Below are 19,241 nucleotides of genomic sequence, written 5' to 3' on the forward strand. Positions count from 1 at the left end.
CGTCTATTCCCCCACTGCTCCTCATGTCGGTGACAGGGGAGAGTAATCCTATACACAGGCTGCTATTGTGAAATGAGAAACTAGCCTCCTTCACTGCCAGAGACCAGATGCACCTCTCCCTCTCTCTCTCTCTCTCTGTCCTAATCTGTAAACGACTTAAAGGAGCCTTATCTCCGGGCTCTTCTGCTTCATTTCATGCTTGATTTACTTTAATTTGTCTGATAGGGCACAAGGATTTGGAAATGGCCCATCTTTCGGTGGAAAATGTTCTGATTTTTCTCCGGCATTGTTATGTGGAGGTTTTTGACTTTTCTCTCCCCCTCTCTCCCTCTCTCACTCCTCCTCTTTCCTCCATCTCCATCTCTTTCCCACTCTCCCTCTTCCTCTCTCTCTCTCTCTCCCTCCCTCTCTCTTTCTTTCTCCATCATCTCTCTTTTTTTTTCCTTCAGAGGGGGACGGGAGGGTGGATTGTGGAGGGGGGGTGGGGGGGATCTTGCTCCAGTGCAACAGTCTGTTTGAGTGCATTTAGATTCGAGCTAACACAGCAGAAACAAGTTTTCCATGAGGTGTGATTTTGTGATGGGCGACGGCGACACTGGAGTCGTGTTTGCCTTTCAGATCCACATTGGGCGCAGAGCAGCCGAGTGCTTCAAACCACAAAGATCTTATGTTTAAGTTAAGAGACGACTGGCCCTCCAGTTTAGCAAGTGGGTGAGCGGCTGGTGCTGATAAAGTTGCTCCACAATGAGGGACAGGGACAAGCGACATGTCTACAGATGCCTCGAGTTCTTTTTCTGCTGGCGGAACTCAAGTACTTGCATGGCTGTCTGGCTGCTCCCGTCACCAAGACATTTTCCCCACTTCTATTTAGTGACTGAATGACAGTAGAGGCAGTGAGCTATGATTAGAGAAGCCCATATCTTACCAGATCCTGAATAATCTCCATTCCCTCCCACCAATGAGCAAGGCACAGAGGCAGCACAGAAAGCCAGAGAAAAAGAGACAAGGAGAATGGGCAGAGCTGTCCTGTGTGTACAGATGTCATGTAGTTCCAGTGGCCTACTCCACACTCTTAGAGTGACCAATCAGAAGCAAAAAAAAAACCTAAAGTCATTCAACTTGAGTCAGTTTGACAGTGGTAATCATAATCAGAATGTATTTAACATTCAAATCTGTGAAGAATATAGATTAAAAAAAAGAGACCTCCCACGTAAAGTAAAGGTCTGTATCAAACAGCCAACCCCATGAACCCCAAAACCTGTGAGAAGATTTAAAAAGCGTGTTTTCTTTAAAGAAGCCCAAATTACACTATTTGTCAGGGACAGAATACTGTAAAGAAACAGGCATTATTCGTGAATTTTTGAATTTTTCTGTATTGATTATGGGTGATGAACGCTTCTGTTAGTGAAAGTAAGTTTAAAGTAGTGATATTTCACCAAATCACTTTAATCTATGTGTCCCATAATTACTTTTTTGCTAAAATTAAAGCATTAGCACTAACCAGATCTTGATAGAAAACATTAAATTCCGCTATTACTTCTAATTTTGTGAAATGTGGACTGAATTGCAGGCTTTTTACACAGAGCAGAGAGGAGAGGATATTAGAGGTTGGAAGTAGAAGTTGTATTTAGATAGTTTAATATTTTTCATATAGAGCCTCCATATGTTTAGCCAATATATTCTATTTAATTCCAGATTTTGTAAAATAAATGCATTTTTATTTTTAAATAACTTATTGCATTATAACTGTCTTAAAGTGCACAAAAGACAGACTATCCATCTAATCACCTTCTAGCCATGATTGTGCTGTTTCAGTAGAGGTGCAGAACCTATGTAGTGAAAATGAGAAAGGAGGCTTCAGTAAGTAAAATGTGACAGGAGCAAAAAAAAAAAAAAAAAAATCCAATAACTGCTTGGGGTGCAGTGGGTTAAAATAACTCTCTAACTGATATTAATGTTTGATTTCTATTTCCCACACAAACTGACATGAAACGTCACTAACCACACCTCCAAACACCATGTGCATTAATACACAGACACACACACACACACACACACACACACACACACACACACAAACACAGAGGAAGAAACAGGGAGACCATTGAAATTCATCTCACAGCCTGAATTTACTTAACTGCGGGTCTGTGCGCGGTGATAAACGGAGTGATGATCCGGCAACACGTCTTTATCCATGCTTTGCTTTAATTAACGGCGGCTTGTTTGTTGAAAAGATGATTAATATGCCAATGAAAATTGCATAATTGAATACCACAACACCCGCACAATCAGGGAGGAACATGCCATTTTTTATTAACTTTTTATTATCATTATTATAACTATTATTTGGTATTTTAATTCACTTGACAAGCGGGCCCCACCCCCCACCACCCCTAAACAGAAAAAAGAAGGAGGTGGAATTGGCGTGACCAGCGGGCCAAGCTGGGCCCAGCTGTTCATCACCAATGAGAGGCCTTCACAGGCAGGGGCACTGTTCCGATATCAATACCTATCAGTGTGAAGGCTGTACATGAGTGTGTGTGTGAGAGGGAAAGAGTAGGGGGTTGGGGTTTTGGGAGAGATATGGCTTGGATGGGACTGAGTGCATTCCTTTGGCCAACAGTCATGCATATGAAACTAAGCACTATCTGAAGCACTTGCATCCAGATTTTTGAGAAAAAAAGTAAATTTATGCATGAAAAAGAACTACAAACCAGAGTCACTCAAATATACTCTGTAGTTTTATTTAAAAAAGGCCAAAAGAAATGAAAATTTCCAAATGTGAGGAAGTTTCAGTTGAGCAATCCAGAGTTTACCCAGCATTATACCCCCTAGCAGCGCTTGCACGAGTGTCTCCATGTTAATGCTAAATACACACATCAAATATTCAACCAATTACAATGATACCTCTTAGAGAAACGTGTGCAGCTCCAGCGCCTCGGAGGGTAAGCATTGCAGAACAAACACATTCAGAGAGCTAAAGAAAGACGCGATGGGTGTCAAGTCCCTGGGGGCAGAAACATCACCACCAGCCGCGCTTTAAGTCAGCTTCACATTTAGCTCTTGGTTTTCTTCTCAATTCTTTGCACTTGTTAATGTGAAATAGTAATCAGAGTAAAAAGATGGCATTGTAAGTGGACACAAATTCAGCTGAAATGTGGACAAAATGGTTGGAAGTGAATTATCTTATTAAGGGCATTCTCAGTGTGCCACATCCCACATATTCGCACAAAACTAGAACCGAATATAGTGACATCTCCCTCAGATGATAAGAACAGTGATTGCATTTTGCCCTATTTTAGATTATATAACTAACAACCATGAAGTTCCTTCATAAAGCCTCTTAGTATAGCGGATCAGTGACTAAATTTGCATCAGGACGATGCAGCATAGGAGTACAGTGATTTGTCTAATCTCTTGTTGCATATTTCATCATTATAATCACACATTGTGAATTTGTGAAAAAATATGTGTGTGGCAGTGGGGGATGGTGTTTTCTCTGCACACAGGTGATGCACATAGTATAAAGCCTTCATCAGCAATCTCCTAAGAAATAAAATGTATTTGGAAAAAGGCGGACAATGTTTACACATAGCACTTTGATTGCAATTTAATTTTACATCACTCAGAGCCCAGAACTCACAGAGAAGCTGATGATGGACTTTCATCATCAGTATCAGCAATCTCAGTGTCATTCATGTTTTGTGAGACTTGTCTGAAGACTTTGAATAAACCCCTGGAGGAGCGAGATAAAACCTTCCTTTTCTGAGAGAGAATTGCCATGATGCACGTCCAAATTTCTTGATTACAAGACGAAGGGGGGAAAAAAAATAAAACCTTGAATGAAAGCCTGCGCTGAAAGTTTTCAGTTTGCTGATATAACAGTCAAGTGTGTCTATAAGTCTACTTAAAACGCTTAGGTATCAGTGGAGACAGCTGCGACACCCTCGTCTTATGATTCTGTCGAGACAGTACACTATCAAACCTTTCATACCGTTCCCAAGCTACATTTCCGGTGACAAAAGCTTTGCGAAAGCCTCCTGAAGGATTCATCTATATCCTAATATTTCCAATCCAATTTAACTGGAGCAGCCGGAGTGGTCTGAGCACTAGTTTACCAATCTTTGCTTTCCAAGACTCTGTGTGCTGAAGGCTTGAGGGGTTCAATCAATGGCGCTTTGATCTCGGCTGGAACCATAATTATTTAACATTGTTACAAGGATTTCTCTAATCCATCCTACCATTAAATCCCTTTTACACCCTCATCTTCTGCAGCCTAATCTGCATCTGGGTGCTCCGTTTGTCTCCCTCTCTCATTTCGGCTCGCCCCTCCTTCCTTGACGACACCCTGACTTTATAATGGACTTGGATGCTGAGTTAGAAAATGTCTTGTTTACTGAGAGCAACCTGACTGAACTGTGTTCAAATGGACTGTCGCTGTGAGAGACTTTAAAAGTTTCTCGCTGTATTTGTACTGGAGTTTAGGGTCAGTTTACTTTCAGTTTAGCTGGGGCTAAATGTTGAAAAGCTTCTGCAAATAAAATGCAAAAATATGAACATTAGGAATCTTTTCATTTTTGTATTTTTCCCTCTCAAACAAGAAGTTTCTTTAGATGAACTGAGGGAATTTCAAAGTTCAGGTGACTGATGCCCAAAAGGTTTAATCCCATCTGTTTATTTTGCTGATCACTTTGACTCCCAACAAAAAGGGCCCACTGTCCTTTTGCAAATATTTGCGCGTCTGTGTTTCACCATGATATAAATAGCAGCACGGGCAACCGCAAACATTTGTCGAGGCACCTGCCACAGTATCGTGGCCATCTGGTCCTCCAATTCTCCTAGCATGACATATGTGCATTAAACCTGAAATGGTTATTGTTTTTTCTTTGGAGACTGGAAGAAGACGGATCGGCCGCAGACCCTTCTGGGTTGGCTGGAGTCAAAAATGAGACTCGAGAGTTTTTACATCTGAGTGAAGCTGCGTTTTCAGCGTGTGCATGTTTGATGTCTTGAAAAAGGAAGAAGGGGGTGGATGAAAATGGATATCGTTTCTAGGGTGGTGGGGGTGGAGTGGGGGCTCTCTTTGCTTGTGCTCCGTCTGTGTCTGACCGTCAGGTAGATTCTCAGATGGCCACTCCTTCAGCTGACCCCTGCCTCGCCCTGGCCGGTGCCCAGCTGGCACCAGGGGCTGAGCAAGCTGGGCCACGCCGGCCGTCAGGGACAGCCAAGAGAAGAGATTTGTGGACAAGGTGATCACATGGCTTCTGTTACCTCTACCTTCTGTAACACTCATCTCCTTCTTTATCGCCTCCTTTGCTGTGTGCCTTATTTTATGTGTATTTGCTGTATTATCTTACATAGTGATGTCCCCACTACATATGATGCAAAGGCAGTAATTCAGAATGACTTAGTATTGGTGTTAAAGTTTAACCAATGTGAGAATTAGAATGTTAACACCTTGTCCTTAGTAATTATAAAATGTGAAAAAGCATCAGTGACAAAATTAGTCTGACAGAATTGTTTTCTATTGGGATTGCTTAACTGGCCACCAGCGATGCAGTGTTGTGCAGGGGACACAATGTGCAGTTTGAGCTTAACTTGAATGTTCTGTTTCTATTTACTACTGTGGCTCACTTTGACAAGGAATGGCTGATTTGTGAAGTTAAAATAAATAGTCATCTAATTTCACTATAAAAACCTAAATGACACTGGCTGCTGATTGGAGGGAGATCACCAGGGAGATGATCAAGTTATTAAGTGACCATCACTAATAACAACGTACTTGCTGTTTGCTATATGTCATTTCCAGTCGACATTACAATGTAAAATGTATTTTCTGTGTTAAAAATGTACAACTGTAGGAGGACAGCATGTCTCCAGTGTGATCTGTAGTCCACAGCTGATATGCACGCGGTTTGATCACGTAAAATTACAGAAGTTCTACCAAGTCACACAAATGTTGGCCTTTCACATTTCTGCAAACCTGACCCCTGCCTCAATTTCAACAGCACATCGGAAACATGTGATGATCGCTGATTTGAAAGCTTTAGAAATGACTGGTTAAGTTGTGAAACATTTTGTGATTGCCTGATGCTTTATGTCCTTTGTTATGTCCTGCTATATTTGTAATTCCTTTTCTCAGCTGTACTCGGGTTTCTATTGCAAAAGAAATCTTGATATTACTTGATTTAAATTAGCCAAGTCAGCTGTCAGTATCAGTTATTATATCATTGGTGGCCAAAAAAAGACTGGGATATTTGCAGTTTCTATATTTAAAGGCCAGAACACCTCTAATCCCGCTTGAGATATGTATTAGTTAATAGAAGTTTATAAAGCTTGAAAGATTAATGTATATATGACTAAATACCGCACTGAAACAAATGGTATCTTACAGGCTGAACACTTTTATTAGAAATGGCAGCGATCATAATTACAGCGCTCTTAACGAACCCTGGATTTTCATGACTTTCATAAGGGGGTGTAGTTTACATGAGCACACATTTAGATAAGGCTGAGAACAAGTTCATTAGCAGAGTTAGCTAGCTAACACACACCACTCCCAATTAGCCTTAAGGAGAGCGAGTGGGAGAGAATGAGAGAGACAGAGTCAGATTCCTATCACCACTAGTCCATGAAAATGAATAGAATAGCATGACACGCTATCTCCCAAATCAGCGGCTGATTGCGAAACATCCGTGACGAGAAATGAACACGAGACAGAAGATCAGTGGGCAGATTTGCTTAAGGACATACTTGTAGAGACGAGGGGAGAGAAAGGGAACTCGCTGGGTGTTCCACATCAGAGACCCAGCACTCTGCACAGCAGAGAGAAGAGGCAGCTATCAGATTAATAGTGAGTCATTCTGTACGCTTCTCTGCTGTTACAGACAGAAAGACAATCAGAGAACAGGGGGCAATCGCGGACAGCACTTGACATGAGTTACTAAAGTGGAGATGAAATGCAGGGACAAAAAAATGTTCAATTAAAGGATGTAGATTGTAAAGGCTTTTGTTGTTACTCAGCAAAAGGGAAACGGTATGGAGGTGCTTCAATAGAATCACCAAAGCAGGTGGGCATGTTCCGAGTTAGCCCACCTCATTAAAAGGCTTCACTCTCTTTTTATGTAACGGCCATTACACATCCTATTCAGATGCACACACGCAGTGATTAAAAATTATCTGTTGGTGATCATAATCACACCTGCTTAAACTTAAGCCAAAGAATAACAAAGAACTTTTGAATGCTGAACTATCTGAACATTTACAAAGAGATTAAAGGGTAGACAGTCTCCAACTAAATAAATTTGCTTTTAATCGCTTTGAACAGGAAGTCATGTCATTTCAACTGTTCCTATCTGATTGTCTGATTCCCCTCTTTATTCAAATTATAACATGCCCATCTGACTTTTCCAGCACAATGGGAAAAATTAAAAAGGGAAATGACCTTTCATGGCAGCCATGATGGGAGAGTGAATGGCATTATTATGCACCAAGATTAATTTCTGCCCACTCTGTGCTGCCCATTGAGAAAACAGAGGAGGGGCACGAATGCCTCAGTGTAACTCAGCTTATCAAAGAGATGTTGAGAAAGTTATTAGTGCTAACGTGTTGATTAGGAACAGAATTTTTTTTCACAATCCGGGGTTAATTGTATACGTATACTGTATGTATTAATTTATAACATAATTAATGTATTAGAGATTCTTTTAAGCAACATTACGTAACTGTTTAACGTATAACCTAAAAAAAGAGGTTCAAAATCATTGTGATGGGGTAAATTCCTACCTCTGCACCCCAAATTTCTGTTCCTGCTTGACTCTCAGTGATTTATGGAGTTTCCTGATGGTTAGAAAGTTTTCCCCCAAAGTAAAGCTAACCATGAACTGCTGTTTACTGTCAGCTAATTCAGTGAGTCATGCTCCTGAGACTGCTCGGAGCACTGGTAGAATGCTGGTGTTTACATCGCTAGCACGGTAGCTTTGGACCATGGGAGGGGGGAGGTTTTCCAGCCCAGGGTAGAGGAATGTCGTCAAGGAGTGTCGCCAGTGATATACCAGAATCAGAGCAGAGCAAGCAGGCAAGAGGACATTATGGAGGGAAATAAGAAGAGTATAGGGGAGAGTGACCGAGCAAGAGGCCGCTGGACCAAGTTGTCAACTTGCTAGTTTGATCATAGTTGATCATAAGTAATAGAATCATAACAAATGCATGTGTATAGCTGGTGAATGCATTCTGAAACTGTGGGGCGCTATATCGCAAAAAAGACCAATCCTATGTAATGTTGCTTTAAGTTGGATGCAGCCATGTGCTAAGTTCCATTTTTCAGTTTGTAGTACAGCAGAGATTAGGACACAGTACTGAAGTCTTCAAACTGGATGTCACTTGATAACTCGGAACCACTCGTGCTGTGGTTTAGTAAAACATTAAATGGGCATCATGTCTCACATCACCTCCTCTGCAGTTCAGCCATCCTCACTGTATGCAAGAGACACTTTACTCTCATAAAACTCAAGTCTCCCTCCTCTCTCTCTGCTGCCTGTCCAGCAGTGTGTTTCTGAGCCTCTAATTCTCATTCTGATGGCTAAGTAGAAGGGGGAAGGATAATTACAGTCAGTCATACATCTAGTCATGCTACATCCATCCTTCCTTTTCAAAGCAGTATTTTTAAGCTCAGCATTTTCCACCCAAAAGGGCCTTTTTCCGCATGTGATGCCTTCTTTTTGTCATGGCCCCCATAGTTCTGAGCTGACCCCCTCAGCCCTGTCTCCTGACTGATCACAGTGATGGTTTATTACTGTCGTCCCAGCGTTCTTATCTTTAGCCAGCAATGCTCATTTCCTTCCCCAGATTTAAATGCAAATGTGAAATTTAATGATAAATGCATTATCTGATAGGTGCGATAACACTGATTCACTGTCAGTATAAAATACACACCCCGGGGGGCTTCGAGCTAGCAAGCACAACTTGCCCAAATCCACTTTTTTTCTCCCTCCCTCTCTCTCGTCTTCTCTCTCTCTCTCTCTCTCTCTCTTTCTCTCGCTCTCTCTTTCTTTCTTTCTTCTTTTCTTTTCTTTTCTTTTTTTCTTTTTTTACAAATGCATGTACCTGCAATAAATTCTTGAGGTCATTTTATGCATTAAAAGGAATCATATTTTGTGTGTTCAGCAGTGTGGGTGCAGGCTATTGCTGAGCAGTAATTGCTGTGCAACTATCTTGTTCAATGTATTATCCATCACTTTGGTGTGGTTACTTTTAGGAAAAGGGCAAACCAAGATTTAAAAAAAAATGTGTCGTAAACTCTTTAAAAAAAAGAAGCCACATCTGCATTACATAATATGTTTCTTTATAAAAAATAAAAGATAAACCTGCAAGCAATTGTTGGTAATTTAATTTACATTCTGACTCATCGTCCATGTCGTTGCAAGACATACAAGACATGATTTTTTACTTTAGAACCAGAAGTGTCTGTAGATATTGTGGCGCTCCTTTTCTATTCAATAAAAAAATCAATACCTTACCTCAAACTGGCCAACATGTATTATTATACATTATAACTTTATCAGATTGCTCTAAGAGGCTATCTAGGAAAGTGATATGAAGTCTTTTTCTTACTTGGACCATCCCATTCATCGGGCCCCACGGCAGTATGCCTGGTCTTCTCGCCCTGCCCGTCCATCTCCGACTCTCCTGCTTCTCGGTTGCCATCTTCCTCTCCTGCAAGACAGAAAAAAAGTCTAATAAGGCACACAAGACAAAGTAAGAAGCACTCAATCCAAATTTAATGCACAGACACCTAATTCAATTAAGCACTGCATTATAGACTGTGCTGCAGTTCCAAAGGGTAGCTTTTTAGGACTTTGGATATTATCCCAGCAAAAATCATTTAGTTTTATAACCTTTTCCTGTAATATTTGAGATTCACAATCTGAAGTCGTGTGAACCATTGCCATTTTGACACAGCCTGTGTTTTTGTTAAAGTCCGACTGATACATTAGTTGACCAATATTATATCTAATAAGGATGCTTGGGGAGATTTAGAAATGGTGCTAATATTTTTTTAATTTACTTATTAAACAAAACAAAAATGTTTATTATTTTCAAAGTATTTGTTAACAAATCAGCCTTGTGAGTACCTTCATATAGTCATATGTGTGCAAATTGATGCACAGTCCACATAGAAAAGGTCTATTTTCATTCCCGCATTATCGTTTATCTGTGAATATTTTTGCTCTTAAATTGGTATTGGTCTCATAAAACCCATATTGTTCGGAATGTAGTTTTTCTGTTTTTTTAATTTGCTGTGAGCTCACCAGGTCCAGCTGCATACTTTTATGTAAAAGGAGTTCCCATGAGTGCTTGCAGGAACAGGAGGAAGCCCCATGGAACAGGAAGGAAAGCAATGTGTGGGAGAGAGGTGGCTATTTATTACCGTTTGATCTATTGTGGAGCGAGCTAGAATGTGTGTTATAGGATGTAGGGCTGATTTACAGTCTTGGGGCTCACACAGACCATGCTAAGGGATATTTGGGTATCTCTCTCCAGGATGTAAGTGCTTAAAGACCTTGTTAAACTAGACTCCACCTCCAAGTGTGCAGCAGTAACACTGACTGGAGCGCTTCTTGAGCGTTCTAAGATGCACTTACTGTAAAAAAAATAAATCTATTTTTGCATGTCTACAGTAAGCACAGTTTGTACTCAAAGTTTATAGGCACATAAATCAATGCTTAGTAGGTGCCCCTAGTGTGGTGCTCTGAATAAATCCAATGTGGCTGACACAGTGGTTGCACAGTGTCTCTCCAAACTCGGGCAAATCTGCTCGGGGCTTGTAGTGGTAGTTGATAGTTTGTGGACGAACATTTTTTCTCACTTTTGTCACCATATCGTTTTCATCCCTTTGATGTTTTAAACCTAATAGTGAACGGTCAAGGACAGGCCTGGATTACTACAATGGATTACTACACTTCATACACCCAACAAGGAAAAAAGGGATCGATGTGTTGATTTAAATGTGAATATATGACAAAGACAATATATCAGGACAATGTGGCTTGTGCAGCATACACATGTAGTAATAATCATACCAATCACCAAATATGATAGGATACATGTTGTTGTCATATGGTTGTTTACTACATCTGTATCTGATCCTCCCCCCCACTGCTTCCAAAAAGCATTTCAGAGTGTTAGTTATCACACTTCCAGTGACAACTGCCACGGGACACACACTACTTCACTCCAGAGCCGTCCGTCCTCAGTTAGGTTAATCTCCAGATCAAGCACACACACCATGCTTGTTTAGCTTTTTTTTGACATGGCTCACTTCAAAGAAGGTAGCAAATATTGCCAAAAGGATGTCAGCGTTCTGCCTCACACTAAAAGAGGAGATGTATACGAAGAAAAAAAGTGATACTGTAGGGAAGTCTGCAGAAATGTCCTACTTACAGTACATGAGGTCATTATGACCCAGTTTTGCTTATGCAAGTGTCTGCTTGGGCTGGCGATTTCTCCCCCCACCACTTCCCTTTCTCAGTATATTATCAGGGAGCCCACTCAACTAAATTCCCCCACTATTTATTGTTGGGCCTGGAGAACCTCTTTAGCATACTAGGCTCGTATTATGACGAGGATAACAAAGGCGTATATCAACAGTTCCTTCCAATGGAGCGGAGTTTAAAAAAAGCTGGCGAGATAACATTAAAGGCACTACCTTGATCTCAGGCGAACATGTTAAGCCCTGTAACGAAACGTATTGGAAGTGTTTAATTACAGCCCGGGAAATGAAGCTACAAGATGATTCCTTAATTAAGCAGTGATTAAGGATTTTCTGCCTTCTATCTAACACAGTTTGCAATGCATTTTAAACACAATCGCCCAGGCAACCTCACAGGGAACAATGTCACAGGGCTTTGATGAAGTTTCCTGCACAAATGTCACGAGGAAAAGCACAGCAGAGGAAGAAGTGCTGGAGCAGCACTCCTTTGCTTACAGTACGGTTTGATAAAAACCTGCAATACAATATGGAAACCCCATTTTTATGGTTTTAAACGACATATGAATTCTGACCTTTCTGATGTAGAAACGAATAGATTGAGGTGCTCCATTTCATTCGCATAGGTCCACGATAAGTAATAGAGACTCTGCCTTGTTTCATCATTTGAATTGAAACCCTCTGCTGTCTTATCAAGGGAGACAGATTGTCAATGATCATCCTCTACATTATCACTTAGATCATAATTTACATCTGGCTTAGGTTCCTTTCCCTGTGCAATCAAATGGGGATACTTAAGGTTGAGTGAGAGAAGGCTGGACGGAACAGAAGGGACGAGGGGGGGTGGGGGAGGCGAGGCGGCCTGCTGGGTGCAGGGTTGGCGGGCATGCAAGAGGAGCCAGTGAGCTGTTAAAATCAGCCCTATCGCTGCTCTATCAAAGGACAGCTCTCTAGCCAAATCGCAGTCACACGCAGCGCGCTACGCATTCAGGTCAATAAGCTTATAGGCGATTTACACAAACAATTCCTGGAGCAAGGTAGCAACAAAGTCATATTGGCTTTTTCTCTCCCTTTTAGCATTGTCTCTTCCAAGGAAGCCCTTGAAAATGTCAATCTCTCGCGTGCGACTTTAAGGAGCTCAGAGCACTCTAATCCTGACCACTGAGTCTACAGACAGGTCGCAATTTCTGCAAAATGGAGTATAAGTATTTTTAAGTCTTCATATGAGATTGCACAGTTCTATATGTTACTGAATTCTTTAACCCACAGCCACTTTTCTAAACCCATCACAATCTTGCTAGTATTGGAGCTGGCAATGATTTTTAAAATGTAATATTAGGGGTGATGCTTGCTATCCCCCCACCAGTGGTAGTGCTAGTCAGTTGATATTGCATATTTGGTTGTTGATGCAGATTATGCTGCAACAGATAAAGTCAATTCCAGGAAGCAACCTTTTTCACCAAAGTCAAGCATAGCTGTAAGACTCGTCTGCTATCTGAAAAATAGGGTTGAATTGCATGCAATTTGTGGCAGGCAGAGCACTCCAATGGAGGGAGGCTATTAGTGAAATGCCTTGCCACTGTCTCTTTAAATGCCAATAAATTCCCATCATTACAGAATCTGGCAGTTTTCCTCCCTGTCTGCAGCCTGGGTCTTTATCTCACTCTGCCTCAGTCTCTGAGCATGTAGATCTGGCCCAGTTAGATTGTCATACTTAACAAACATTAATGATTAATTTCCTCCACTGAGTCAAATGGGGCTAAAGGGATGACTCGATTCATCTTATCGCACCACAAATTAGCATTTCCCCATATTCTCCAGCATCAACTGTGCATTAAAATTCCACATTTACCATTCTGGGCACTGGCAGCTGTGGCGAAAGCGCCAAGGAGATCTTCCTCCTGTGTTGCTGGAGATTCTGATTACTTCTGTGTTACACAAAGAGTGGCATAATTAATTCTGCCACTTTCTGTTTGTTACTGTACATCTCTGCCCACTGCAAGTCAAATTACTCACGAGAGGTTATATGAAGGGTCAAGGTGGGTTTGTTATTTTCTATGTTAAGCTAAGGAGCTTTCAATCTTCACTTCCACTGTGATGAAATGTTCCTGCCTACATTATAATTTCTGTAATTTGAGGAGAACGGTGCAGAAGAGTGCAATATGTTCACATTAGTTGGGCTTGATGTATCCTGACACACAAACACTCACAACAGCATCAGAATCGCGTAGTTTGGGCTGAAAAAAAATCATGTTGTATTACCTCACACAAAAGTGTTTTACATCGAGGAAACAAGAAATGACATGTAAATTTACTGTCAGAGCTAACTAAGGAAGTCATTTGTCATCAGACGACACTTGGAACGCACAAAGAGAACAGCTTGTGGCAACACCCTGTGCTGAACTTCACAGATAGCCAACAATAAAAGAGGGGGTAAAACAGCAAGGTGAAATTTCACAATTTCTGTAAAAAAGATGCCACTCAGTGTAAATAAAAAAGGTATCTTTCTTTCAATTATGGAGCCAGGTGTGTCAATAGAGTATAAATCTTTGCTGCAGAGTCAACTGTGGACTCTTCACAAGCAGAGCTCCATAAATGTGAAATTGGCCGAGCAGGAGAGTTGTTTGAGGTAAGATTCTGTTTTAATCGCAGGAAAAGCCAAGGTTATTTCTTAAGATATGTGGCTGTTTTTCCTCACAGAGTCCTCAATAGGTAGGCAGAATGCCTCTAATTCCATGTATATTAAAGTAGTTCTTCCCTCTGGGGATCTACTATTCCACTATGCTGCTTCATTTCACACCCATGTATATTGTGCAGTAATATCAAGTTGAATGTCACTGCCATTCATTAATGGTAGATTACTTACAGGTGTAACTGTACAGGCTGTTCTAATCCACTGTTCACAGGTATACCAATTATATATAATCAAACTTTGACCTAGGAGACTTGTGTTCATGACCCATTTGAAACTAAAACCTAACAATGTTATTTTATGTGAACTGGCAAATTAACCTCTGTATGTAAATACATCATGGTCTATGTCACCTACACACCTGGTTCGGATGCTATCACTCTATTAAATGGGCGTTATCAGTGGTTATCATCCTCATAGGTATGGATTAGAATCAACCTGTTCCACCTTAGTATGTTGAGAATGTTGTTTTCAGCCAATTAAATAGACTGTTTTATTAATTTTTATTCATTGTTTATTTACGTTATTGTTAGGCAACAACTTCTAGTGCCTATAGTAATTAATACTGCAGCGATGGAGAATGTGATGTCATATAAGGTGCTCCATGCACTTATCTGAGGACAGTTTCCGTGCAAGAAATAAGGTTTGGGTGGCAGAAGGCTTCTTAAATACAGGATGTTCGAGTCTTGAGTTCCTGTTCTGTGTAAAACGATAGGTAACTTTTATAAGTGATTTTATATCACATAAGTATACTTTTTATAGCATGTAAGTTTCCCGACGTGCGTAAGGTATTTAATATATTTAGGCTGCTCTGAACATTTTTAAGTCATTTTTCAGCTATTTAGTACTTTTTATTTTCTAATCCCAAACAGTAGTTTTAGCGCCTAAGCCTAATGAAACTGATATGTATTAAATGTCCGGCCAATGAATGGGCTGAAAATGACCTTCTGTACATATGAATGACACTGATAACAACTGATAAAGGCCATTTCATGGGCTGACCTATATAACTGTGTCCAGTGGTTTTGTTGCCTTAACTTGACCAAGTCATTCCAAAATATCACACAAACTGTTATACACTGCATATGTGGTATCCTGTGATTGTTTAAGCCTACACTGGTTCCTTAATTACCTTCACCAAGTTTTTGTTTTGGTTTGTTTGTCTGTTTGTCAGCAGGAAAATACTAGGAATAATATAATAATAATAATATAGGAAAACTACCGGCCCAATATTTATGAGACTTAGTGGAACGGAGTAGCATGAGCCAAGAAAGTGCCATTCTAGTTCATAAAAATATTGCTTTGTTTATTCAAATAATGGGGCTGGGACCCCTAATGGTTGCAACATAATTATGAATATGCAACACTGGAAGGAGTCAGATGCAAAATGCAATGCAATGCAAAAATACTAGTAATAATAATAGTCTTTCATTCAGTGTACAGTATTATCATGATCAAAGTGACCCTTTCAAATACTGTATTAATTCATTTTACTAAATTAGTAGTTAATTTACCTAAATATTTTCTGATGAATTACTTAAGCATTTCACCTTTTCAGCCTCTGAAAATGTTTCATATAGAATAAGAAAAATAATATATAAGACACATGCAGCTAGTGATGAGGGTAGTAAGCAGATAATAGCTTGTGTTGAGGGGCACAAGCCTAAAAGGGCTCTGAGGCTTTGCAGGAAAATGTATTGTGAAATGTTTTTTCTTCTTCTTTTAAAATGCATTACACTCACTGTTTAGCATTAGTGGGATTTCTCATTTAGGTTGCAAATTCAAGGCTAACAGTGTGGTCTGTCATATCACCAGCATTTTACAAACCACTTCCATGAAAGCGCCAAAAACCATAGAGAGCCATGACACCATTAACTAAAAAGGTTATGGAGTCAACCATCACCCAATTTAGAGGTTCCCAAGCTTCAGACCAAGATGGGACGTCAAGGTGCTCCATGCACTTATCTGGGGAGTCCCTTTTCTGCAAGGGTAAGGCAAATGACTGAGTCTTTGGTGGCATTCAACTTCTTGACCTTTGCGCCTTTAAGCGGCTTTGCTACTTCACCGCACTCTGATCAAAGTTAATAAGTGCTTCATATGTTAATGAAAATTGGTACTCCTCTTTGTGTTCCTACAGCTTTTTAATACCTATTATAGACTGAAACTTTTAATGGAGGTTTTAGGTCCCCCTGACAAGCCCATTTCAGAGAGTGACTACACAGATACAAGGCTAAGCTAAGACCAGAGAGTCAATGCTCAGTGGAGGAACCTTACACGGGAGACCTTATTCTCCGGGAAGCAGCAGAAGATAAAGGCCATGGGATGAGTGGCTGCTTTAAAACCCACGTTCAAGTCCGCACAGGGCTAATTACAGCACGCCATCACATTTGAGAGGGTTTAGTTAATCAAGGGGGCTCTCTTTTTCCTCCTATAGTCGAGGAATAACACACTTAAACCATTTAATGCCGCCAGGATTGCGTCTTGTTTAATTCACGGCAGTTTCACATAAGTGGGGTAAATTTAAGCCACTCCGACATTAGTTTTAAATAGATCTAATTGAGGAAGGGATCATGGGGAAAATGGCTACACCTGATGATTGCGCACAACTTGCCACGAGGAAAAAAGAAATTTGGATAGCACATCATTTAGGTCTTAGGAGGCAATGGGAGACTTAGCTTCTGTAAGCTTAGATAGCAAAGTAATACAAAAAATCTGACTAGTAAGGCTTGTGTATGACAAGGAACAGATTACCAGTTTTTCATAGAAAGTGGTATTTGACATTTGGGATTGCTATTTAGTGTTGACTTTATTCATAAACATGGAAAGGAGATTTGAGGCCCAGTTGCTCACATGGTTTTATCCAAAACAATGTAAGTATCAAACAGCTCTGACAAGGTTCTTTGAAGATTTTCAGAAGTTGTACTTCTTTTTCTAGCTGTAGCCACCAGTGTGAACCGCACCATCTATTTCATAGCTACTGGGTTATTACAAGACCATACATTCCACTTTGAAGTTTGTGTAAGGACACATTACGATGGAGACAAAGGGTAAAGCAAACGAGGCGTTGCTGGTAATTGCAATTTCCGAACAATTGTGCCGTTCAACTTTTCCCGGAGAACAAAAGGAAAACATTATTGATACGATTACTGGGGCATAGCCTACCTGGAACATGAAAGATTTATTTTTCTTCAATAATGTAATCCCACGAGGCACATCAGTTTAGAAGTGTGAAGAAATAATTCTAAACAATTTTCCCTTTGAACGGAGAAAGAAGAGGCAGACATTCAAAGCATTGGTTCTTCATTAAAAAGTCAAATTTATGGCATCCGTGCGCCAGTAAGAGTGGGGACACCTGGGGTAGTGAAAGCCACGCGACCGGGGGGTAGGAAGAGGTGGGGGTGGGGGAGTTAGGTAGGGGGAGGGAGGCGGGACAAGTCTGTCATCTTCACACTGTAACCTGGAGCAGACCACAAATTAGCTCCTGTGATGGCAAGGTGTGACCGAAATGAAACAAACATACAAAGAAGCAATCTAATTGAATTGGAGTTCAAAGAGTGCTCGGGCGCATTTGGCGATGCCGAGGCGCTTTTATAGTGCTGGACCTCCGAGCAGTAGCAGGTGCTGCTGAGTGTTCACAGAGCTTTAGCGCCGGCTCAAAGGGAAGTGCTACGCTCTCCAGTGCATTGGTGTACCGTAGCACACCTTCACAGCACTATCACAGAGGGAGAGCCAGCGTTGCCGATGCCATCTCTCTCTCAGATCAAACCACTGCTCTTGGGTGGATTGCTGGGATCAAATATCAGAATGGATAGTTTCAACTCGAGGCAGTGATGTGGGAGAAATTGTCACACGGATACAAGTTCTGCCAGGTTTGATTTGAACATGTTGAGGAATGTTATTAGAAGCCATTAGCAGGAGTTTAACTTATTTTTGATGCTTGGCACAAGGGTGGCTTAACATATTGTCACACATTAAGCTATTAAAAGGAGCACGGTACGTGTGCTTGTGGAGAACAGCTCGGAATAAGTTAATAATGCTCACCTTTGTTGCAGAAGTACTCCATGTCTTCACAGCTCATATTCTCAGTCTCAAACTCGGCGGAGAAGTTCTCCTCCACCGAGAACTCGTCTTTGGCCAGGAGCTCATTCTCCTCGGAGACGCACTCCTCCTCCTCTTCCTCCAGGCCATCCTCCAGAGGACCTGAGGGAACATGCACACAGACACAGACACACACATACACACAAGGGAGATGTTCAGCAGTTTCATCACATCCTTCAGGCTCTCTCCAAAAAAAAAATCTTCCTCCTTTTGTTGAGATACCACAAATGTAGATGCAACTCAAGGCGCAGCGCTGTACTGTTTATACTTATTCATTATGGAGAAAAATAAGGCTGCGTCAATAAAGAATATTATTTTAACATAATATTTCACAAAGGTCCTTCCATTATAGCTATTGAAAAAGTCCTTTGAGACAGTGCACTTTCTGAAAAACAAGCTGACTTGCAGCCAAGGTGAGCGTTGATGTTAATCCGCTACCTGCAAAACAAAACCTCACACAGACGGAGGGAAGAAAAAAAAAGTTCCTTTCCAGACTTTTCATTCAGGCATCAGCATGGGAGGAGGAAAGAAAATACTTTTATTAATTTGTTAGCCTTATCACAGGGTACAATGTTGATTTTCCATTTACATTCCATGCCTCCGGGTAATACACCAGTGCAATCTTAAAGGAGACACTTTTCCGTGTGATTAATGTTTTCCCCCCTCTGTGCAATATTATTTCTTTAAATCTAAATGATTTCAGAGTTTTGCTTGTAGCTGTACATCTCTTTTGGTATTTGCATATTACCATTTTGCTTCAATCAAGGGCGTTGATGGAATTACTGTACTGCTACCTGAATTGTATTAGTTCTGAAAAACATCTCATCCGGCATTGAATGTTATTAAGATAATGCGCATCTTGCACACCTCTCCTTCCCTCCAAAACACATGAATTACCATAGCAAAGAAGTGATGGAACACTCCAAGTTTAAGGTTAGTTTATATTTGAAATAATACAAGAAT

The 19,241-nt window shown here is 40.7% G+C and overlaps 1 protein-coding gene across 1 annotated transcript in view; it reads right to left on the reverse strand.

Annotated features, from left to right (window-relative positions):
• zfpm2a (zinc finger protein, FOG family member 2a) overlaps positions 1-19,241 on the reverse strand; it is a 128,504-nt gene that overhangs the window by 75,924 nt on the left and 33,339 nt on the right. The window contains exons 2-3 of the mRNA XM_059338729.1: positions 18,222-18,380; positions 9,613-9,714 (exon numbers count right to left, since the gene is read on the reverse strand). Coding sequence (XP_059194712.1) covers positions 9,613-9,714; positions 18,222-18,380 — 261 coding nt within the window. The remainder of the gene's footprint in view (positions 1-9,612; positions 9,715-18,221; positions 18,381-19,241) is intronic.

The sequence above is a fragment of the Centropristis striata genome, chromosome 8, assembly GCF_030273125.1.
Source record: "Centropristis striata isolate RG_2023a ecotype Rhode Island chromosome 8, C.striata_1.0, whole genome shotgun sequence".
NCBI lineage: Eukaryota > Metazoa > Chordata > Actinopteri > Perciformes > Serranidae > Centropristis > Centropristis striata.